The sequence below is a fragment of the Sorex araneus genome, chromosome X, assembly GCF_027595985.1.
Source record: "Sorex araneus isolate mSorAra2 chromosome X, mSorAra2.pri, whole genome shotgun sequence".
Classification (NCBI taxonomy): Eukaryota; Metazoa; Chordata; class Mammalia; order Eulipotyphla; family Soricidae; genus Sorex; species Sorex araneus.
Genome location: NC_073313.1, coordinates 181,910,328 through 181,934,634, shown reverse-complemented (window position 1 = coordinate 181,934,634; position 24,307 = coordinate 181,910,328). Strand labels below are relative to the sequence as shown.

At 39.2% G+C, this 24,307-nt stretch overlaps 1 protein-coding gene across 3 annotated transcripts in view; it reads right to left on the bottom strand.

Moving 5' to 3' along the window:
- EPB41L5 (erythrocyte membrane protein band 4.1 like 5) overlaps positions 1-24,307 on the bottom strand; it is a 118,430-nt gene that overhangs the window by 62,260 nt on the left and 31,863 nt on the right. For 2 of the 3 annotated variants that reach the window (XM_055121672.1, XM_055121673.1), the window contains exons 6-12: positions 21,823-21,867; positions 21,598-21,650; positions 18,372-18,492; positions 17,956-18,043; positions 16,728-16,816; positions 12,862-12,931; positions 340-509 (exon numbers count right to left, since the gene is read on the bottom strand). In XM_055121672.1, coding sequence (XP_054977647.1) covers positions 340-509; positions 12,862-12,931; positions 16,728-16,816; positions 17,956-18,043; positions 18,372-18,492; positions 21,598-21,650; positions 21,823-21,867 — 636 coding nt within the window. Of the gene's footprint in view, positions 1-339; positions 510-12,861; positions 12,932-16,727; positions 16,817-17,955; positions 18,044-18,371; positions 18,493-21,597; positions 21,651-21,822; positions 21,868-23,019; positions 23,113-24,307 lie in introns of all 3 variants that reach the window. The other variant, XM_055121671.1, reaches the window with a different exon arrangement.

The window sequence follows — 24,307 nt, the reverse complement described above, 5'->3', positions numbered from 1 at the left end:
AGTCAGGGGAAGACTACATGCTTTGCATGCACAATACTCTGGGTGGATTTTACCCCCCACCTCCAATATATAGAAACTGCCACCCAAAACCTTCTAAAATAAATACACACAAAATATTAAGGGATATTAAATCCATGACATAATTACAATATTATCTGTCTGGTCAGAAAATTGTAACTTATAACAATACCACTTTTCTTTTTTTTGGTTGACCAATGCAAAACACTGGCAAAAAAATTTTCATATATGACTTAGTTTCCACCTCTTTTGTAAAATAAGGAGTTGGCCTAAAGTGTTTGGTCAGTATAAAATATAGAGCAAGCAGTTATTAACATTAACCTGTATCTAAATCGGGATCCCAATCGAATAAATCCTGATCGCTGATTACTCTTTTGGACAGGACCTCGGAGACGGAAAAAGGCATGATGTTCCACAGCACATTTCCACAAGTGTTTACATGCTTTGGGATGTTCCAGTCTAAAAACAAATGTATGCTCTTGCTCTTTGCCCTGACAAACAAAAGCACAGGAGAGGTAATTATTAGGTAGGTAAACACTCCCATTCCAAATTACTCAGCTATGAACACAACCGCAGTCATATCAAGAATTAAATATATCCAAATCCTTAAAAATGTTTCATATTTGGGGCCAGAAAGCAGAACAGAACATTAAGGAGCTTGCCTTATATGCAGCAACCTGGTTCAATCCCAGGTACCCTAAAGAGTCCCCTGAGCCCCACCAGGAGTGATCCCTGGTTACAGAACCAGGAGTAAGCCCTGAGTATCAGGTGTGAACTCCGCCCCATCCCATGCAAAAAAAAAAAAAAAAGAGAGAGAGAGAATAAAAACAATTTAAATGTGTCCACATAGTTTGTCACAGTATTCATACTTGCTGGGATCCATTTCAAATAATTAACATCCACAGGTACCTTTCCAAGGGTTTTATATGATTATTTCCAAGAATACATATTATCACCAACCTCATTTCACAGATCACTTCTTCAGCCTTGTTTTTCTTACGACCAAGATCATTGAGATAATAAGAAAACACAGAATTTGAACCAGCTCATTTGGATTTCCAATTCTAAATTTGTCATAACCTATACAATTTTCAAGACAAAAAGATTCCCCTTCTATAAACTAAAATTTACACTCTAAGATTTTTTTAAAAAATCTCATTTATAGTACAAAACATTGGCACAAAACCTTAACATTTCCAAGAATTAACCAATAATATATTTTAATTATACAGAGATAATAAAAGATTAATGCATTACGATTTACCAATACTATATAACATTTTTGGTGCCTCTTTCCCTCTCAGAGAGCCCAGCAAGCTACCAAGAGTGTCTTACCCACATGGCAGAGACTGGCAAGCTCCCCGTGGTGCATTTGATATGCAAAAAAACGGTAACAAGTCTCACAATGGAGATGTTACTGGTGCCTGCTCGAGCAAATCAATGAAGAAAGGAACCAACAGTGCTACAGTACTACAGAACATTATATATAGGTCAAAATGAATGAATTAGAACTATGTGATTACACAGTTAGAAAAAATGAACAAGCCGAAAAAAACACCAAACATATGGTTTGTGTAAAAAATTTAAACAATACTATTATGCACATATATTTGTGAAAAATTAGAAAATGTAAGGATGGTACTCTCCAAGAATAATAATCAGCAGTGAGGAAGGGAAGAGCAAAAGGGTTAGAGCTTAGCTATTCAAATATATTACCATTAATTTACCTATTTCTAAAAGATTTATGAAGGCTGAATTGATAGTATAGCAGGTAGTGTACCTGCTCGAATGCATTACAGACTCAAGTTTGATCCCTGGTTCCCTGGATGGTTTCTCTAGCCCTCTAAAGAATGATCCCAGAGTGCAGACACAGGAGTAAGCCCTGAGCATCACCAGCTGTGGCCTCAAAATACACCAAAACAAACAACAAAACAGAAACAAGGGCTGCGAAGGATGTGTAGAGAAAAGAGACCTCATTCACTGATGGTAGGGACATATTCTGGTTAAGGTCCTATGAAAACAAGACAGAGATGTCTCAAAAAAAATGAAAATAAAATTATCAAATGAACCATCAATTTTACTCCTAATTGTAGTTAGATATCTATTCCAAGAACACAGAAATACTAATTTGAAAAAAAACATATACTCCTACTTTACTGCAGTGCTATTTATAATAGTGAGAATCCAGATAGAGTGCAAATGCTCCCCAAAAGAAAGAAGTTGTAGTTTATACTGATAGGAAGTGATCTAAAATCATCAGAAGCATAGAAAAGGAGTATAGGGGCTGGAATGATAGCACACTGGGTAGGGTGTTTGCCTTGCACGAGGCCAACCCGGGTTTGATTCCCAGCATCCCATATGGTCCCCTGAGCACCACCAGGAGTAATTCCTGAGCAAAAAGCCAGGAATAACCCCTGTGCATCGCCAGGTGTGACCCCAAAAAAAGCAAAAAAAATTTTAAAAAAGGAGTATAGAATCATAGTTGTCAGAAATAAGCATTGGAGGAAATGGGTTTAAGGTTGAAACCATAAGATGAAAAAGTTCTGGGTATCTAAGATTACTGCATACTGGAAACACAATGTAAGTCTAGTAGTATTCTAGTCTTTCATCTGGGTGCTGACCATAGCTATATATTTCTGCACTAATGTGAATGCACATTGAACCACAAAAACTACAAAAAATTTAAAGTTAAGCAAAAAAATCTTTGACACAGAAAGACAAGGATTGGTAAGTTCACCATTTCTGTTGTTTCTCAGTTCCAGCAAGAAATCCCAAGTTCTCACATACACAAATCATGTATGTGAGAACCTCTATATATGTATACATTATATATGTGTGTATGTAATAAGCTACTAGGCTACATCCCTGGTTTCAGTTTTATAAAGCATATGATAAAAATATACCATCACTGTATCACTGTCATCCCGTTGCTCATCGATTTGCTCAAGCGGGCACCAGTAACGTCTCCATTGTGAGACTTGTTACTGTTTTTGGCATATCGAATTCCGAACAGGTAGCTTGCCAGGCTCTGCCATGCAGGCAGGATACTCTCGGTAGCTTGCCAGGCTCTCCGAGAGGGGCGGAAGAATCGAACCCGGGTCTGCCGCATTCAAGGCAAACACCATACCTGCTGCGCTATCACTCCAGCCCAAAAAATCTACCATAAACAATGTTAATAAGAAATATTATTAGTAAAATCTGTGTAATTTCTAAGACAAAGGGTAAAACTTTTAAGAAACAAGGTCAACAACTCCAAAGAAAATTAGGCAAAGTATATGAACTGGACATATAACTAAAAGCTGGACAATAAGTAAAATTTTTTAATTCAAATTTTTATGTAAAAATTTTATGTTCATAAAAACCTGTATGAAATTCTATGCTTATCTTCTAGATTGAAATATCATAAACAAGCAGAAAACAGGTTTATACACTTATAAAAAAACAACTTGAGATTTTAAATGCATTAATGGCCATGATCCAGAGACTCACCAATGAATCTTGGAACTGAGCACCGATGTTCCAGACCTCACGCCAGGCCAATCTCATCAGATGCCTCAGATGGGAGCAGGTGTCGGCCCTCCACCTGCCCCATGTGAATCCTGGCAGCTGCAAACCTCCAGAACCCAATGAAAACCCCAGGGACACGGGACCATTGACTGCACACTCCAAGCCTCAAGGGATCAGGGACTGGCTGCTCCTTCCCATCTCCACACCCCTTCAGGGTCCTGGCTATCATGCCCACGAACTAAATCCGGGTGTCATTTAAGCACATTAACGGCCAAGATCTAGAAACTCACAAATGGATCTTGAAATTTGAGACATCAGCTCACTGCAGAGATGTCGCTGGACCTCAATTATTTAAAATTTTAGAATTCCAGGAGCACGTAGCCATATGGGATTGAACCTAGGTTGGTTACATGCAAGGTAAGTGCCCTCCCCACTGTACCATCTATCTAGTCCCTGGAACTTAATTTTTTAAATTAACCTTATAAATTTTATATGAAGTTTTTAATGTATCATATTATTCATAACAAGCAATACAAAATAAATTATCCAGCATCTGCCTGTGGGGCAGGCTTAAGTGGTGGTTGTAGGATAACGTTGGTTTGTCGTTCCTCCCTGGCTGCTGGGAGTTTGTGTTTGTTGATTGCCCCCCAACCTGTCAATTATCTATGTCTACTGATGAGACTCTGACTTGTAAATATTGTCTTTCTCTTCTCCTTAATGTCCTTTACATGGTTAGCTATTTCAGAACAACTGCTTTTTGTATGGATACAGGAAGACAATTAAAAAGATAAGCTGGGAGTTGATTGACTCCAGATATACCTCCTGGACATCTGCTCTCTCAACTTACACCTCACTTGCCCTTACTTCCTAGATCCACAAAAGCAGGGTCCTGACAAGGGCTTGGATGGACCCAGGGCAAGCGGTGAGCTATGCACTACCCTGGCATTGAAATGGGTCTAGCCAAAGTACCCTAATGCTTAACTATAAGAGCTCGGTCATGGATAAATTCTGTCATGATCCAAAAGTAATAACTAGATTTGGACTCTGCTGAGGTTAGGAATGATTGATCTGGCCTGAGCACTGTAGTCTGAGTCTGTGGTGAGATGTTCTCAGGAGAGTCTATAAGCCTAAAACTATCTTATTACTGTGTCCATACAGATGGTAAATATTAGGAAGTAGAATTAAAGATATTAATCAAGTTGCAGGTTTAAGGAGAGGAGAAACACACCCTAAGGGCTATTTTGCCCTTTGGGCTTCAGGTGATCGGAAGTCTGGAAAAACATTTTTGATCATGCTTTCGTGGGGAGGCATGGTTGGGGAGGCATGGTGAGAGGATAACAAAGAACAGCTGCGGGGAGGAAGAGGACTGATTGAAGGAAAGGGGACTGAAGGAGATACGGTTACGAAGACAGCAGAGAGACAGATACAGTGGGAAAAAAGAATTGCATGGCTAGAAAGAGATAGACATGGGGAGGGGGATTGGAGAGAGCTGGGAGAGACGAGAGATTGAATAAACGGCAACTAATCAGCAACCAGCTTGGCTCCTGTTCTTCCTTCATCCGTCCAAGGCAAAAGCCGTCTCCAATTGAGAAGCGGCTCGAGAGCAATAAACACAGGAGGTGAGAGAGAACTGCCCAGAAAGTCCTTGAGGGAAATTCACACAGATCCAAGAAATCTGGGGGTTTACCAACTCCCTCAAAAAAGCTGGGGTGGCCATACTATTATCTGACAACATAGATTTCAGGCTGAAAAAGATCAGAAGAGACAGAGAAGGCCATTTTCTATACATCAAGGGATATGTACAACAGGAAGAAATCACACTCTTAAACATATACGCACCTAATGAACGACCAGCAAAATACTTAAAAGAACTCCTAACAGAATTTAAGGGGGACATAACTAGCACCAGTTGGAGATTTCAACACTGCCTTATCACCTCTGGACAGGTCAATAAGAACAACATTCAGCAAGGAAACAATGTCTCTGAAGGAAGAAATGGAGGAGACAGGGCTAATAGACCTTACAGGGTTATATACCCCAAAAAGAAAGAATACACATTCTTTTCCAGCACACATGGAACGTTTTCCAAAATAGATCATGTTCTGGGCCACAAATTATACCTTAATAGAATTGGGAAGACAGAAATTGTATCAACTATCTTTTCAGACCATGATGCACTGAAGATGGAAGTTAATCACACACAGAAGCGGAGAGCCAAATCAAACACCTGGAAATTAAACAACTCACTGTTGAACAATGAGTGGGTCACAAAGGAAATCAAGGAAGAAATCAAAAAATACCTTGAAACAAATGAGAATGAAGACACAAGCTACCAGAACCTATGGGATGCAGCTAAAGCTGTGTGAAGGGGAAAATTTATAGCTCTGCAAGCTTTCCTCAGGAAGGAAGAAAGGTCCTATATAGATAGCTTGACTTCGCAGCTCAAGATCTTAGAAGAGGACCAGCAAAAGGAACCCAAATCAGATCAAAGGAAAGAAATAATAAAACTTAGAGCAGAAATTAATGACATGGAAACCTGAAAAACGATCCAAAAGATCAATGAAACAAAGAGCTGGTTCTTTGAGAAAATAAATAAGATTGATAAACCGCCAGCAAGACTCAGAGAGAGAGAGAGAGAGAGAGAGAGAGAGAGAGAGAGAGAGAGAGAGAGAGAGAGAGAGAGAGAGAGAACCCTAATAAACCGAATCAGAAATGAAAAGAGGGACATCACAACAGAAACCGAGGATATTCAAAAGATCACCAGAGACTACTTTGAAAGTCTGTATGCCACAAAACAGGAGAACCTAAAAGAAATGGACGAATTCCTTGATTCCTACAATCTCCCAAGACTGAACCAAGAAGACTTGAAGTACCTGAATAGGCCTATAAATATTAAGAAAATCAAAACTGTAATCAAAAGTCTCCCCAAAAACAAAAGCCCAGGTCCAGACGGATTTACTGGCGAATTCTTCCAAACATTTAAAGAAGACCTGTTGCCAGTTCTCCTCAAGCTTTTCCAGGAAACTGAAAAGACAGGAACCCTCCCGAACAGTTTTTATGAGGCACATATCTCCCTAATACCAAAAGCAAACAAAGACACCACTAACAAAGAAAACTATAGACCAATATCCCTGATGAACACCGATTCGAAGATCCTCAACAAAATACTAGCAAATAGAATCCAACAACTCATCAAAAAGATTATACACCATGATCAAGTGGGATTCATCCCGGGGATGCAAGGATGGTTTAACATTCGAAAATCAATCAACATAATCCATTGTATCAACAAAAGTAAAGATAAAAACCTTATGATCATATCAATAGATGAAGAGAAAGCATTTGACAAGATCCACACCCATTCATGATGAAAACTCTCACCAAAATGGGTTTTAGCGGAACTTTCCTCAAGATAGTCAAAGCCATCTACCACGAACCTATGGCAAGCATTATCATCAATGGGGAAAAACTAAGGGCCTTTCCTCTAAGATCAGGCACAAGACAAGGATGCCCACTCTCACCACTTCTCTTCAATATAGTACTGGAAGTACTAGCAATAGCCATTAGGCAAGAAAAAGATATCTGAATGGAAAGATATCCATTCAGATAGGAAAGGAAGAAGTCAAACTCTCACTATTCGCAGACGATATACTATATCTAGAGAAGCCTAAAACCTCTACTAAGAAACTCTTAGAAACAATTGACCTGTACAGTAAAGTCGCAGGCTATAAAATCAATAACCAGAAATCTATGGCCTTCCTATATGCAAACAATGAGACAGAGAACAGGGACATGAAAAAAAACAATCTCGGGGCTGGAGTGATAGCACAGCGGGTAGGGCATTTGCCTTGCATGCAGCCAACCCGGGTTTGAATCCCAGCATCCCATATGGTCCCCTGAGCACTGCCAGGGGTGGTTCCTGAGTGCACAGCCAGGAGTAATCCCTGTGCATCACCAGGTGCGACCCAAAAAGCAAAAAAAGAAAGAAAGAAAGAAAAAAGCTATCCCCTTCACAATCATGCCCCAGAAAATCAAATGCCTCAGAATCAGCTTAACTAAAGAAGTAAAGGACTTCTACAAAGAAAACTATAAAATGCTACTCCATGAAATAAAAGAGGAAATGGAAACATATCCCCTGCTCATGGATAGGGAGAATCAACATTGTCAAAATGACAATACTCCCCAAAGCACTACATAGATTTAACGCGATCCCTATAAGGATACCCATGACATTCTTCAAAGAAATGGATCAAGCAATCCTGAAACTCATATGGAACAATAAACGCCCATGGACAGCTAAAACAATTCTTGGGAAAAAGATGATGGGAGGCATCACCCTCCCCAACCTTAAACTTTACTACAAAACGGTAACAATTAAAACAGCATGGTACTGGAACAAAGGCAGAGCCGCAGACCAATGGAACAGAGTGCAATATCCCTACTCTTGGTAGCTTGCTGGGCTCTCCAAGAGGGGCGGAGGAATCGAACTCGGATCGGCCACGTGAAAGGCGAACACCCAACTGCTATGCTATTGCTCCAGCCCAAAATAACAGAGTAGGAGACTAGTACCCAAGAATAGTAGTATACAATACCAGGAGGTTGACTCCATAGCTTGGAACTTGGCCTCACACTCTGGGGAAAAGTCATACCAAATGGAGAAGGAAACACCAAGTAAATTGTGAGTGGAGATCCCACGTGGTAAGGAAAATGTGCGCTGAAAGTGGACTAGTGACCGAACATGATGGCCACTCAATACCCTATTGCAGACCACAACAACCAAAAGGAGAGAGAGAGAGAGAGAGAGAACAAATTGGAATGTCCTGCCACAGAGGCAGGGTGGGGTGGGGGATGGGATTGGGGAGTGGGAGGGATACTAGGTTCACTGGTGGTGGAGACCATTCTCCATGGACACTGGTGGAGGGATGGGCTCCCGAACACTGCATGAGAGAAAAACAAGCACGAAATGTTTGAATCTGTAACTATACCCTCACTGTGACTCACTAATTAAAAAAAACAAAAATCTGGGGGTTTACACAGGTGGTGGGAAAATTCGAAATGATGGTGGTGGGAAGGTGTAATGATGGTAGAATTGGTGTTGAAATACTGAATATACTGAATATAATCAATTATTTTGAACAACTTTAGGAAAAAATAAAAAATAAAAAACATGATAAGATCTTTTATATCCAGAACAAAGGCACTTAATTGCTTAAGTTCTGAGAACTTGATGAAATATCCCTCTCTTGAATCATTTAAAATAATTTGCTCCAAAAAGCCAAAAAATAAAAATAAAAAAATAAAATAAAATAAAATAAAATAATTTGCTCAGGGGTATGTTGCCATCAGCAGGTCAACCTGTATCTGTGGGGCGAGTGCATCAGCAGCCTGATGTTGCCTTCAGACTTCCAGATACCCCAAAATTGCTGCTGTGCCTTTGGCCTGACTCCAACAACTTGGAGCCAAGTTTACCAAGAAATTAAAAGGCCAAAAGTTAAGTATGTGGGAGCCACACCCACAAACCACCTCCAGCTCAGCTACATAAGCTCATTTATTGGCCTGCCTTCAGAGACCCATAAATCTCAAGAGATCAAAAGACAAACTTAGGGCTGGTGGCACAGAGGAAAGCGGAAACCCATAACTGAGATTCCCAAGCCTGCTTGGATCTGGACTGGGCCTCCTCCCTCCAGGTCCCTAGTCTTCTAGTAGCTTGGCAGTCACACCCACAAACTGCCCCTGGTGCCATGTAATCTCATCAATGGCCAAGACCCAGAGACTATAAACTAAAGCTCCTGGAAGAGAATAACACAGAATTTTCTGGACATTACATTCTATCCACAACAAGCAATACAAAACAAATTGTCTAGAATTGCCTTTTCGGCAGGTTTGAGTAGTGGTGGGACTGATGTCGAAATACCAAATGTAACCAAAGTAGAGAGAGAATATGGGAGAAATTGCTATACAGGCAGGTGAAGAGTTGGAACGGGGAGTGGGGATGGGGAGGAGGTGGTGGGGAATACTGGGGATTTAGGGAGTGGAAAATGTGCATTGGTAAAGGGATGGGTGTTTGATGACTGTACGATGGAAGCTCAAACATGAAAGCTTTGTAACTATCTCATGGTGAATCAATAAAAAGGGGGGGAAAGAATAATAAAATAATAAAATTAACATTCTGAATAAAAAAATAAGTAATGTGGAGTTCATGCCCAACTCCATCAGCTTAATCAATAGCTGAATAAATAGCAGTACTCTTACATTATATATATAAAAAAAGATCATTTGCTAACAATAACTGTCCTGCCACTAAGATTTCTTCTTTAAAATGCTATATTATTGTCTCTATAACTTTTCAAAGCAATTTGGTAGAGCAATCAAACATCTTCATAATAAAACTTTAAAACTTTCAACATTTGTCACTTATTTAGGAATGGGGACTTATGTGTAGAGGCCCTGGATTTAACCACTGACAACACAAATGCTACAGGTGTGGGTCCTCATGAGCCACCACAATAATAAGAACAACAAAAATACTCCCCAAATAAAAAAGCTTATAGCTTCATTAAATTCTCAAAACTTAATTTTTGTTTTGTTTTGTGGTCATACTTGGCAGTTCTATCACATGCAAAGCAGATGAAACTTTTTTTCTTTGAGGGGGTCACACCCGGCGATGCGCAGAGATTTCACTCCTGGCTTTGCACTCAGGAATTACTCCTGGCGGTGCTAGGGGACCATATGGGATGCTGGGAATCAAACCCGGGCTGGTCACGTGCAAGGCAAATGCCCTACCCTCTGTGCTATCGCTCCAGACCCTGAAACTTTTTTTTTTCCTGAGTTACATGCAGCTGCGCTCAGGGCTTATTCCCGGCTATTCGCCGAGGGATCACTCCTAACAGAACTCAGGGAATCATATGGGGTTCAGAGGTTCAAACACAGGTTACAAGGTACATGTCAAGTCCCTACCCAATGTACTATTGCTCAGGCCTCCTATGCTCCAATCTTTTGAGGTTATCTCAGTGGTCATCAAAACTCTGTGAATTTTACAAAGCACACAGACTCAAGTAACCACTATCAAAAATCAGATTACAAAGGAATTATTTAAATGGGGGATTAAAGAGATAGTACAGTGGATAGAGCATTTGCCTGGCACAAAGCTGATCTGGGTTTGATCTCTGGCACCCTATATGGTCTCCTAAGTGGTTCCTCAGCGCAAAGCCAGGAGTAAACCCTGAGCACTGCCGAAAGTGGACCAAAATTAAAAACAGAAAAAGAATGATCTAAATCTCCAAAATTCCTTAGTAGTGACGTCTCCTCAATTTTCCAACTCTAAATAATCTGATATTTGCATTCCTACAGATTTTCCTTTCCCAAAATGTGATATAAATGGAAGTATAGTCTTTTTAAGTCTGGCTTCTTTCACTTAGAATAACGCATAAGAGATGCTTCCTTGCTGTATTGCTGCTTGTGTATCAAAAAAAAAACAACAACAACTAGGAAGTAGATATCACTGTATCACTGTCATCCCGTTGATCATCGATTTGCTTCAGTAGGCCCAGTAACGTCTCCATTCATCCTAGCTCTGAGATTTTAGCAGCCTATCTTTATCGTCCTTCCCAATAGTGCTCATTAGAGGCTCTTCAGGGTCAGGGGAATGAAACCCTTCATTGTTACTATAATTGGCATATGAATACGCCATGGAAAGCCTGCCAGGCTCTCCACAGTGCAGGTAGTAAACTCTGGATAGCTTGCCAGGTTCTCCAACAGGGAGAACTAGACTATCAGAAATATTCACCATAAGCAATAGAAAATAAATTATCTAGCATCTAACTAAAAATATTAAGCTTGGGCTAGAGTGATACCACAGCGGGTAAGGCACTTGCCACGTGCAAGGCTGACCCAGGTTCAATTCCCAGCAACCCATATGGTTTCCTGAGCACCGCCAGGGGTGATTCCTGAGTTCAGAGCCAGGAGTGACCCTTGTGTATCACCAGGTGTGACCCAAAAAGCATAAAATATAAATAAACTTTAATTTGACAGCTTTATTAAAGAATATTATTAGGTAGATTTTTTTTTTTAATTATGATACCGTGACATATGGGCTGGATCGATAGTACAGCAGCTAGGGGGTTTGCCTTTTACGCGGCCAACCCAGGTTCAATTCCTCTGTCCCTCTCAGAGAGCCCAGCAAGCTACTGAGAGTATCCCGCCCGCATGGCAGAGCCTGGCAAGCTACCTGTGGCGTATTCGATATGCCAAAAATAGTAACAAGTCTCACAACAGAGACATTATTGATGCCCGCTCAAGCAAACTGATGAGCAACTGGAGGACAGTGAACAGTGACCATTATTGACAAAGTTGTTCATGATATAGTTGTTTCAGACATCCAATGTGCCAACACTATTACCACCATCTGTGTGACCCTCCATCCATCAATGTTTCTAATTTCCCACCCACCTCCCAAGCCGACTCCCTTAGCAGTTACAAAGTGACTTCATATTGCCTATCACAATAAAATGGCAATTGGGATTTTCAAAAAGCAGATTAATAAAAGTAAGTTTGTGATAATTATTATATCTTACAACAGTGTTAGTAAAAGTCACTGCTTATTTTAGGTAGATCTTTTGTTAATCAACTTGATCATATATTAAGATAGTTATTTAAATGTAAGTTTTATACACATCAGAATGTATTACCAATGAAAAAACAAGAATACTCTTTTAAGGGCCAAAGAAATAGCTCAAGTGGTAGAACACATGCTCTGAGTTGGATTACTAGCACTGCAAGTTCAGATGTGGCAGTGACATTAATATAGCCTCTACATTTAAAAATAAATAGCACCACTGCCACTGAGTGTGGCCCCAAACAAAAACATAATAATGTTTTATATATTGTCTTTAATCTTTTTTAGCAGGCAGGGGATTAGTTTTGGGTGCTACCTGTATCAGTGCTCAGGGGCTATTCCTGGCTCTGTGCTCAGAAATGACCCCTGGTGCTACTCAGTGATGATATGCAGTACTGGGGACTGGATCAGGGTTCAGGGCCAGTTGACATGGCAAGTGCCTTAACCCCTGTACTGTCTCCCAAGTCAGACAACCACACTATGGTGGTGTAATGTGAAACAAGAAAGTAACTATGAATCATACTAAATTTCTACTTTACTACTCTATAAAACGATGTATTAAAGACTTATAAAGTCTTAAGTTATTACATAATAAAGATTTTGTTTTGTTTTCAGCATTGGGAAATCAAGCCCAGGACTCACAAACGCAGCGTGTGCTGTAACACTGGGCCATACCACGTCCCTGTCCAATACAGTGTTAAGCAGTGCTATGCAATTCCTACCTGATCATCATCTTCCACAACCACCAGAGTCAATTTATTCTTCTTAAAATCCAATCTGGTTATCTTGGGCCTGTAACAATGAGAAAAACAGGAAAGTTTCAAATAAGTAACTTCGAAATTTAATTTTTTTTCTTGTTACTTCAAGCACACCTAATATTTGCATTAAAAATTAATGAGGGCATGGCCTTTGGACCCTGCTGCGGAGCAAGCATGATGGAAGAGCCCAAGGGAGTGCCCTTGGACTCCAAGCAGCCCACTGAATTAATTCCGGCACGGGATCGGAGAACCCACGGCAGGCTGAGACAGTGGAAACCGGGCATCCCCCAATTCTTTTAACCTCTCTCTCTCAACCCCTTCCTCCCGAGCACAGCGCAGGGTCCACGGCTTTCTGAGCGCAAAATGGAGACGCCGAGCCTCTCTCTAGGTTTCTCCATCTTATGAGCACCATAAAAGGGTAAAAGTTTGTAGTGATGTTATTTCTGGTTGTACTTTCCCTCGACTTAATACAGAAACCCAAAACCGCGCGGCCGCGCGACCTAATGTCATCTTAGCATCAGCAATATGTAATGGTTCCTTTTTAATGGGTCGGACTTTTGTGGGAGATCCAAACAAGAATAGTAAGTCTTTTGCTGAAATACTGAAGGCAATCAAAATGGTAGCCATCTCTCTAGACTGAACTAAGCTATATCCCCACGCCAGCTGAGAAGAAATATCCTTCTTTCTCGAGAAGAAACGCGGCGTGGTATCAAACATAGTGTGATGTCCATTAAGCAAACAGACCTGGTGGCGTGGGAATGGGATATAAGGGAAAAAATTATGTACATGGAACAGCGGGACGCTGGTGGAATCTCGAGCCGGAGCCGATACCAGTGCAAGACCTTTGGTTCCAGAAACTGCTTGCAGACACTCTACTAGACTATCAACTAAGCCAGAGCCCCACGCCGGCTGATGATGGGAAATAACCATCCTCTTCGGTTTTTTTTCCCTTTGTCAGACAGCGTGGCGATTACTAAACAGGCGTGAACTCGGTGGCGCAGGGCAAGGGGGAAAAAGAAAAGTTATGTAACAAACAGCGGGACTTAATATATCTATATTCTTAGCAATGGAGAACTATCAAATGCTTCCTTGGCAATAGGACTGTCTTTTTCTTTTTGGGGGGAAACCCCAGCAACGGTAGTGAGTTGTGTGTTGAAACATGGAATGTAATCGAGATAAAGTGTAAATGAAGTGAAACTTATCACGTACAAGGGTGGGACTGGGGAGGTGGGAGGGGGCGGCAGATATACTTGGGGGGGTTGGTGATGGAAGATGGGCACTGGTGAAGGGAAGGGTGTTTGAGTATTGTATAACTGACATAATCCTGAGAACTATGTAACCCTCCACTTGGTGATTCAATAAAACAAATTAAAAATTAAAAAAAAAACTGTAAGAGTGAGTATATAAAAACATTTTCTCTCTCCTCTCATGGATATTCAAATCTCTTAACGAGTCCCTAGTAGGGACACCTTAGGGACACCTGAATGCAAAAATAAATACTATCATTGGGCCAGAGAGACAGCTCAAAGGGCTGAGTGAGTGCATACATTTGCAAGCTAAAGTTCCAAGTTCAACCTCTGGCATCCCGTTCCCCCAAGGATCACTGAGAGCGGCCCCTGAGCACAGAACCAGAGTATGACCTGAGTGCTGAGTACTGGCCTCTGAGTACTGCCAGGCATAACCCAAAACCCCAAAGAAAAAATAAACACTAACTTCAATTTTTTGAGAGGAAAAGAGTTTCAACCTCACATCTAGGCCAGGGTAGTGAGAAACATGCCTTTCATCTAAGAAGCAAAATAAATACAAGCAAGCAAGCAAACAACAAAATAACCAATAAACCCAATTATGAAGAAGATGAGAAGAAGGCATTTTAAAGCTCCAAGATTTCATATCATTTACCTCATTATTATTATTATTATTATTATTATTATTATTATTATTATAAATTACCCTTTTCTTAGGCGAGGACTATATATCACAAAAACAAAAGCAAAAAAAAAGAAAGAAAAATAGGGGGAAAGACAGCATCCTAGCTGAGAAAACAAGAAAAGGGAATTCCAGAATAAAAGCTGTACACCAGCCTGGAAGCCAACAATTACAACTGGAACAGAAGATGAGTTTTAGCTAACTCTTGAGAAGGTCTGAAATAACAAAGAGAAAGGCAGGTGCTTTAATGGAATATGAGGAGGTGTGTAAGAAAGGGATGAAGGGATGGCTAGAAAGTCCAGGGAAGGGCTCAAGTTATGTAACGAGCTCCTGTTGCATGTGGTCAAGCCCAGCCAATCCCTGGCACTGTATATAGTCCCCCAGCACTGTCAGGAGAGACCCTTCAGCACAGAGCCAGGAGTAGGCTCTAAGCACTGCCAAATGAGACACAAACTCCCCTCCTCCTCACCCCCCCAAAAAAAAGGAATCCTAGAAAAACAGAAAGAAAAATAACCTTATAGAGTTCAAGAATTTCTGGGCTGATAAGAAAAAGGGCTGAGAGTAGTGGTTCTGTATAAGAAGTTATACAGAGTGATCTATTGATATGGTTGCATAGAAGAAAAAGTCCTTTACAACAAGAAAACTTCCCCGGGCAACAGTACAAGGCCACCACCGAGAAAGAGAAGAGGGCAAGGGACTTCTTCTGGGAGTAAGGGAAGCAGAGCTGGAGCATATGTGCCTAGGTGAGGGAACTCAGAAAGGGAGCAGTGTTGGTCAGAGAGCTCAAGAGAGTAGCAGTGGTAGGTTCTTAACAGAATCAGCCTTACCCTAACAGTTATGAGACCCAGCATTCAGAGGGTAAATGAAACAGCCAGGCTCTATGCAGCCGAAGTATACTTATTAGATGTGTAAGAGTGAGTTTGGGACTGACTGAACTAATGGTCCTGGTGTACAACAAAGAAGTAAATAACTCAAAGGCCATGATATAAAGGCTTTCACCGGCCTGGGTATATAAAAAAAAAACCAGTACATTATCAGTACACTATTAAGCTCTGTAGAAGTTCTGACACAGATAAAAACAATACTTTTTGATTTTTTCCATTTTTAGAATCAGCCACACAAAACATGAAGATCTTAATTATAGCTATGATATGCAAATAAAATCTATTCTCGATATGAAAAGTAAAATGCAAAGATTAAATTTTAAAGTGTGGATTACAGAAGATGAGACAGAAAGGAACGTTGCCACTTAGAAGAAGGGTTAAAAGTACTAGTATCTTCCTCTCTCACAAGTTGAGGTGGAAAGACTAGAACAAGAAAGATCAAAAATTCTTACAGAAGTACATGATAAAGTAACCCTGTGAACCTATAAAAATACAGAACACTCATACTGTATCACTGCATCACTGTCATCCGTTGTTCATCGATTTATTCAAGTGGGAGCCAGTAACGTCTCCATTCGTCCCAGCCCTGAGATTTTAGCAGCTTCTTCTTACTCGTCTTTAAACTCAATTTTCTTTTCTTTTTTATTTATCATTATTTTAGTTGAATCACCATGAAATACACTGTTACAAAGCTGTTCATGATCAGATTTCAGTCTTACAAATATCTAACACCCATCCCTCCACCAGTGTAGATTTCCCACCACCAAAGTCCCCAGTTTCCCACCCACTATAACCTCTCTCCCCCGACCCCCACAACTGCCTCAGCCTGCCTTTATAGCAAATAGGTTTTCTCAATCTGTCCTCTCTCTCTCCCCCTCCCTCTACCCGCCTTTTGCAGTTTGCAATACAGATACTAAGAGGTTATCATTCAAACTCACTTTTAAATATTAAGGTGACATGATTCTATTCATTCAAAAATTCAAGACTACAATAACCATCTCTGACTCTGACTCTGCTTACCAAAAAAATAAGCCAATCTTGGTCTCGCCCTCAAAAACAAGAACTCCTGTAGGGGTCAGTCCCAAGCTATAGTCATTCCCATCTCTAGCCTAATGGAAGAAGAACAAAATGTGTTAGCTTTCTTTACATAAAGCAGGCTTTACTTTTTTCACACAACTGTCATTTTCACATTGAATAACGCTAATTACAGTCAGGCTAATATTAATTAACATTAATTCAAGGCATTTTCAACTATAAAAATAATCAACACAATAACTTGAAGAAAATTTACTTCACTGAAACATTATTTTATGATATGATTTCATTAAAAACAGGCCATTAGAGTCCCATTAAAAAGAAAGCTCTTTCTAGATTCTTCCCATATTCTTTTCTCAATTGAAACACAAATTTTGAAAAAAAAAATAAATAAACTGCTTTCTGGGAAAATTTAGCTCTGGATGCCCAAAATAAATCATAAAACAAGAAATATTATAGCTTATCAAAGTTTTCCAAAGCAATACATTTTCAACTTTGCTTCCTAAATTATCTTAGTTTCACAAAGCATATATTTAGTAACAAAGTTGCTTTTAAAAAAATGAAAAAGTTTAAAACATAGCCATACTTTTTTGGAGATTTTGGTTATCTTCTCTCTTATAATGAATATGAGATTCTCTTCACTGAGTATTAATCTTAACCATCATAACCACACAAAGCACCCACTGCCTCCACAAAACAAAATTAAACAATTTTAAAATGGGCTGGACAGAGAGTATAGGGGAGAGAGATAGTGGCTTGCCTTGCACGTGGTCAACCCCAGTTCAATCCTGGGTGCTGCATATGATCCCCTGAGAACTACTAGGAGAGATTCTGGGCACAGAGTCAGGAGTAAGTCCTGAGTAAGTCAGGTGTGGGCCACAAAGAAATAAACACCACAACAGAGGACCAACCACTAGTTAGTCTATGCAAGCTCCATGCCACACTCAAACTAAAAAATTCCAGTCACTGTGAATATTGAAGATTTTTTGGAAGCGTTTTAAACACATACATGGGTCATAAAGACAGTACAATGGGTAAGGCATTTGCCTTCAGTGCTGCTGATGCAGATTTGATCCCTGGCATCCCATATGCTCCCCTGAGCTTGCCAGAAATGATCCCTGAGCAGAGCCAGGAGTAAACCCTGAGCAGAGCCAGGTGTGCCCCCCCCCCAAAAAAAATCCTAAATGCCAAAACATAAGTACACAGTGCTTACCTTAACCACATGCATATCAACCCCATACATTTCTAACCATTTGGCTTTATTCAGATAATTGGTTTCAGCTTGTGCTGGTGTCTGACCTCTGAAATTAAAAATAAAAACATAAAAACCCAAAGAAATAATAAATATAAAATCAATTTTTACAAATACAAAAACGAAAATAAGTATTAAGTCACGACTGTTGTGATGTTACAGAAATTATAATTAGGGGCTGGAAGAGATAGTACAGCAGGTAAGGCACTTAACTGCACTCAACCGACTTGGGTTCATTCCCAAGCATCCTATATGGTCCCCCGAAACCCACCAGGAGCTATCCCTGAGTGCATAGTCACGAGTAAGCCCTGAGCACTGCCAGATATGGCCTCCAAACCAAAAATAAAATAAAGAAATTATGATTTAATATCAAGTACCTGTATTCCTTCCATTTCTCAAAAATGGCAAGCTCCATCTCTTCAGTCTGAATGGGCACAAACCTGAACTCAGATACAAGTTCAGGACTGTGCTCAGCAAGATCAAAGTCACCAAGTTCAGCTACAAATACAATTTTCACAAAGTTATATTTTTTAAGAAGTTTGCTTCCTGTTTTATAAGCCTTTATTTTACTAATAAAAATTAGTAATAAGATTAGAAAAATTCTTAAATTATCATAAATTCATAATATCCACACCATTATACACACATCATGAATTTGTGGTTAGAGGTATATATAATCAATTAAATGTCTCTTTCTTAATTTTTTTCATGCCTTGTAATGATTAGTTTTTGAAAACCTTTCTGGACTACCAAAGAGAAATACTTTTGATCACATAAAGAATAAACAAAAATATTTAGCAAACTTTATAAGATAACTAGCCAGAATTCATTAAAAGTCTAATGTGAGCAGAATATTACACTAGCATCACATTCCACTGTAAGAAAAACTGCAGTTTTTTTTGTACAAAACTGCAAAGTTTTGTTTGATTACACTAACATCATATTCCACTGTAAGAAAAACTGCAAAAACTGTAAAGTTCTAAAGCTGCTAGAACTTTAAATTATCAATCTTAAATAAATTAAAAAATAAATTACTAAAAAAACACTATGAGAAGGCAATAGGGAAAGAAGTGAACAATGTGCAAACATTTACATCATAATCTATAGTTATCTCTCAATGGTGAATTTGGAAAGGGAAAACAGTAATCCTAATTTTCTATACTACACAATTTTCCATACAATAGAAAACTTTTCTTTATAATTATTTTAGGGGTTGGAGAGCTAATACAATGCTTGCCTTGCACACAGACAACCCTGGTTCAATCCCCAGTACCTCTCTTTCCCCCCCATACACACAAAAACACCCAGGAGTAAGTGCTGAGCACAGCTGGATATGGCCCAAACAAAACTCACTTAAAAATTATAAGATTTGGGGGCTGGAGAAATAGCACAGCAGGTAGGGTGTTTGCCTTGCACGCAGCCAACCCAGGTTCGAATCCCAGCATTCCATATGGTCCCCTGAGCACCGCCAGGGTTATTTCCTGAGCGCAGAGCCAGGAGTAACCTCTGTGCATCGCCGGGTGTGACCCAAAAAGAAAAAAAAATTGTAAGATTTCTATTAGATAAAAAAAAAAAACCTAACTGTGGAGCGAAAACTATCTTGAGGTAGTAATAAAGATGGTTATGACTCATTTTTTAATAAGATGCTTTACAAATCTCTCATCTTGAGCATGAGTATGCAGATCTTTAGTTATTCCAGAAACATTACATTTACCATGAAACATAAAATAGTGTTTCTTAAATTGCTATTTCAGATGGAATGGGAACAAATGAAACAAAATTCATTAATGTTGTTAATCATTACATATTATTATATTCTAGCATATGCAGCCTAATAAGAATGCTTTTTTTCTTTTTGCAAAGGCTGAAAGTATAGAGATTTCCTAAAATATCAGTTTTCACAGGGAAATGCCTAACTTTAATAGTATTTGGTAAACGTAGCAAGAAAAATAAAAGGAACTTTATTATGAATCTTAATTGTTGGGTGCCCCCCCAAAACAAATTAACATTTTTATTAAACCAGATTTAAAAAAGTTCTTAAGGGCTGGAGTGACAGTACAGTGATTGGGGCGCTTGCCTTGCATGTGGCCAAGCCAGGTTTGATCCTGGCATCCCATATGGTCCCATTCTCTACCAGGAATAATCCCTGAGTGGAGAGCTAGGATTAAGTCTTGAGCACCGCTGGGTACAACACCAAAATCCAAAATCAAACAAAAAATTCACTGTGGAATAATCAATGGGTTTAACAAACACAAAATGTCATTTTATATGAACTATGTACATATTAGCAAATTACTTCTAAAATTGTCTTGTGTTCTTTTAAAGAAAGAAAAAATAACATGAATTAGTATAGAATGTCAGTTAACCAACTATTAGCCTGTGATTGAGACAGTGTAAGTTACTTTATGATTCCTGTTAATTACTAAAAACCAAATTTAACTATAAAATAGAGAAACTATTGACTGTTAGAATGACTTACTACTTCATAGTCTTTCTTTGAAAATAACAAATAAGCACCATATAAAACATACAATTGTATATGTTTGTGTATATAAACTAAAATTGTAATATATTTTTTTCTTTTTCACCCATACCCAGTTGTGTTTAGAGCTTATCCCTGGCTCTGACTTAACTGTCGCTCCTGATGGTGCCAGTGATCGATCTAGTTCAGCTATGTGTAAGGCCAGTCCCTAAGAAATATTTTTTCTTGATTGTTTTTGGATCAAATATACTGATGCTCAGGGGTTATTCCTGGCTCAGGGGTGAGCCCTGTCAGTACTCGTGGGGCTATAAACAATGCCAGGGATTTGAACCAGAGCCACATGTCTATGTATCCATATGCAGCGCAAGTGCCTTACTTCCTTACTTCCTGTACTCTCTCCAGTTTATTTTAATATTCTTTTTTAAAAAATCAAGTATTTTTAAACAAACTAAAAGCAAATCATGTGATAACAGCAATAATCTACTTATCACAATAGCTTTATTTTTTTCAGATGGCAACTTTTATTTTTAAAGAAAAAAAATTCAGAGGATCCAATTGTAATATTTACTGAACTCTCAATGAGACTGCAATTTTTGTTTGGAATAGAAAATAAAGTCAAGGGAAATAAATTGCAATGTTCCAAAACATGCTAAAAATCAGAGCTAGGGTTGGAGAGAGAAGACAGAAGGAAAGGTGATGCCCTGCAAGCAGCAGACCTGTATTCAATCCTCAGTACCCTATATGCCAAAATAAAAATAAAATAACAACAACAAAACAAAAACAACACAAGCCTAAAAGTCAGAGCTAGGGGCCAAAGAAACAGTACAATGGGTAGGGTGTTTTCCTTGCATGAAGCTGACCTTGGTTCAATGCCTGGTACCACATATGGTCCCCTGAGCACTGCCAAGAGTGATCTCTGAGCACAGAGTCAGAAGTAAGCCCTGATCACCTCCAGAGAACCCCAAAACAAACCAAACAACAAGAAAAAGTCAGAGTCACATAATTAGAGTTTATTTAAAAAAAGAGAGAGAGAAAATAAACAGTAGCATTTCTTATATGTTTGAAAGTTGTGGAATGATTTTCTTTCAATGCGCTTTAGTCTCAATACAAGAAGTGCTTACCTTGCAGGTTATAAGCTGCCAACTGAACAGCTGTTTCAAAGGGACACTCTAATCTGAGACAAAAACACAAATTTGTTAGATCGGTCAATTTCCCAAGCTTTATTTTAAGTTAAATGAAAATAATATATTCTATGCTGACCATTTTTTTCACAATTAATAAAGAATTTCTCAAAACTGCTTTTAGCTATTTTTTTTCAAATGTGGTTGACCTTAAATAATACTTACTTTCCACTAAGAATATCTTGTTTTAACTGAAGAACAAACAAATACCTAAGAAAAAGAAAAAGCACAAGATTCAACAACAATCTACTACTATGAAAAATAATTCTACTCTTTTACTTGGGAAAGAAAATTTCTAATTCTAAAATTTTACCCACACTCGGGGCTGGAGAGATAGCACAGCGGGTAGGGCATTTGCCTTGCACGCGGCTGACCCGAGTTCAAATCCCAGCATCCCCTATGGTCCCCTGAGCACGGCCAGGGGTAATTCCTGAGTGCAGAGCCAGGAGTAACCCCTGTGCATCGCCAGGTGTGACCCAAAAAGCAAAAAAAAAAAAAAAAAAATTTTACCCACACTAAAATCTGAAAGGGCGGGGGAAAGAGTATGAAGAGGAGGTAATAAGCATTAGGAGAAGGTAGTCCACAATATAACAGCAAATAGCAGACTACAAAACACAATACAGCAATATTGAAAGGTTTAAAACAAATTACTAAAAATGAGCTTAACTCTGACAACATAACCACATCATCTGAGTGGATAAAAAAATGTACATAATTAGAGATATCAGCTATTATCATATTTGAAATCAGAAAAAAAGAAAATAAACCAATCAAAAGACAAACCTTTGGGGCTTGAGGAATAAACAGTACAGTGGGTAGGGCATTTGCCTTCCACGCGGCCAACCTAGGTTTGGCAACCATATTGTGTCCCCCAGACCCACTAGGAATGATCCCTGAATGCAGAGCCAGGACTAAGCCCGGAGCATCACCAAGTGTAGCACAAAAAGCAAAATAAAATTAAATTAAAAAATAAAAAAATCTTTTAAAAACACATTTAGTACTTTTAAAGGCTTAGATTTTTCCCTCTAAACTTAAACTCTCCTCACTCTAAATTTTACATTTGTAGGATTTACCTATTTCATGTAAACTCTAAACTGTACCATAGCACAGAATTATTGATAATATTCTTTAAATTTATATACCTCTAAAAAATTTAGTTAAAAATATTTTTTATTTACAATTTTGTGAAACTTCAAGAAATTCGCTCTATTCATCTTTATGTGTAGATATTAGCACATCCACACACCAAAAAAAAGAGATCTCTTCTGTATGTAGATATAAAGAAACATAGTAAAAGAACAACAAATGGGTGCTGGAATGATACAGCACAGCAAATATGGCATTTGCCTTACACTTGCTGACCTGGGTTCAATCCCCATCATCTCATGTGGTCCCCTAAGCACCGCCAGGAGTGATTCTTGAGTGCAGAGAGCCAAGAGTAATCCCTGAACATCGCTGGGTGTAACCCAGAAAGAGAGAGAGAGAGAGAGAGAGAGAGAGAGAGAGAGAGAGAGAGAGAGAGAGAGAGAGAGAGAGAGAGGAGAGAGAGAGAGAAAACGCAACAAATTGAGAGAGAGAAAACGAAACAAAGTGTCAAAGTCATCAGAACTAAATTGTCTATCAAACAGACATCAGAATTGTCTATCAAACTGAGTTTACAAGAAAGGGGAGGGAAGACACTGGTAGAGGGACACACTATCTCCAGTGCTGGGTGTGGTGCTGGGATGATGTATGCAGGAAAAGCGTGTTTAACAATATTGTAAATTCTGGTACTTCAATAAAAATATTTTTAAATACCTTAAAAAAAGGGGGGGCTGGAGTGACAGCACAGTGGGTATGGTGTTTGCCTTGCACACGGCCGAACCCGGTTCAATTCACAGCATCCCTAATGGTCCCCTGAGCACCGCCAGGAAGAATTCCTGAGTGCAGAGCCAGGAGTAACCCCTGTGCATTGCCAGGTGTGACCCCCCCAAAAAAATAAACACCCCAGAAGGACTGGATCCAGTTTTAAAAATTTACTATGTATGCATAAATAGTGAAGTTATAATAGGGTCAAATTAATACCAAGATGTCATAAAAAATTTTAAAAATAAGTGTCTAAAACCTAAAGTTTCCTCGAACAAAATCATATTTGAACATTTTTCCATTAATCACTGGCATTTCAATAGGTAAGAAAACCAAGAGCCATTCACAATGGTCAGAGATCATTTTGAACAGCAATAAACACAATATTGCAATATAAGTCCTTTTTAAAGCCCATGATGATACTAGGGCTGGAGCGATAGCACAGCGGTTGGGCGTTCGCCTTTCACATGGCAGACCCGAATTCGATTCCTCCGCCCCTCTCGGAGAGCCCGGCAAGCTACCGAGAGTATAGAGCCCGAGAGGCAGAGCCCGGCAAACTACCCGTGCGTATTGGATATGCCAAAAACAGTAACAATAAGTCTCTCAATGAGAGATGTTACTGGTGCCCGCTCGAACAAATCGATGAGCAACAGGATGACAGTGATACAGTGATGATGATACTAAAATAATTTTCAGGTTATATCTCTGAATATGCTAACAAGCCAATTCATTATTGTGAAAGCTGATAAAGAACCCCACACTTTAAAAAACACGGTTGCCAAATGAAACTCAATTGTCTGTGATT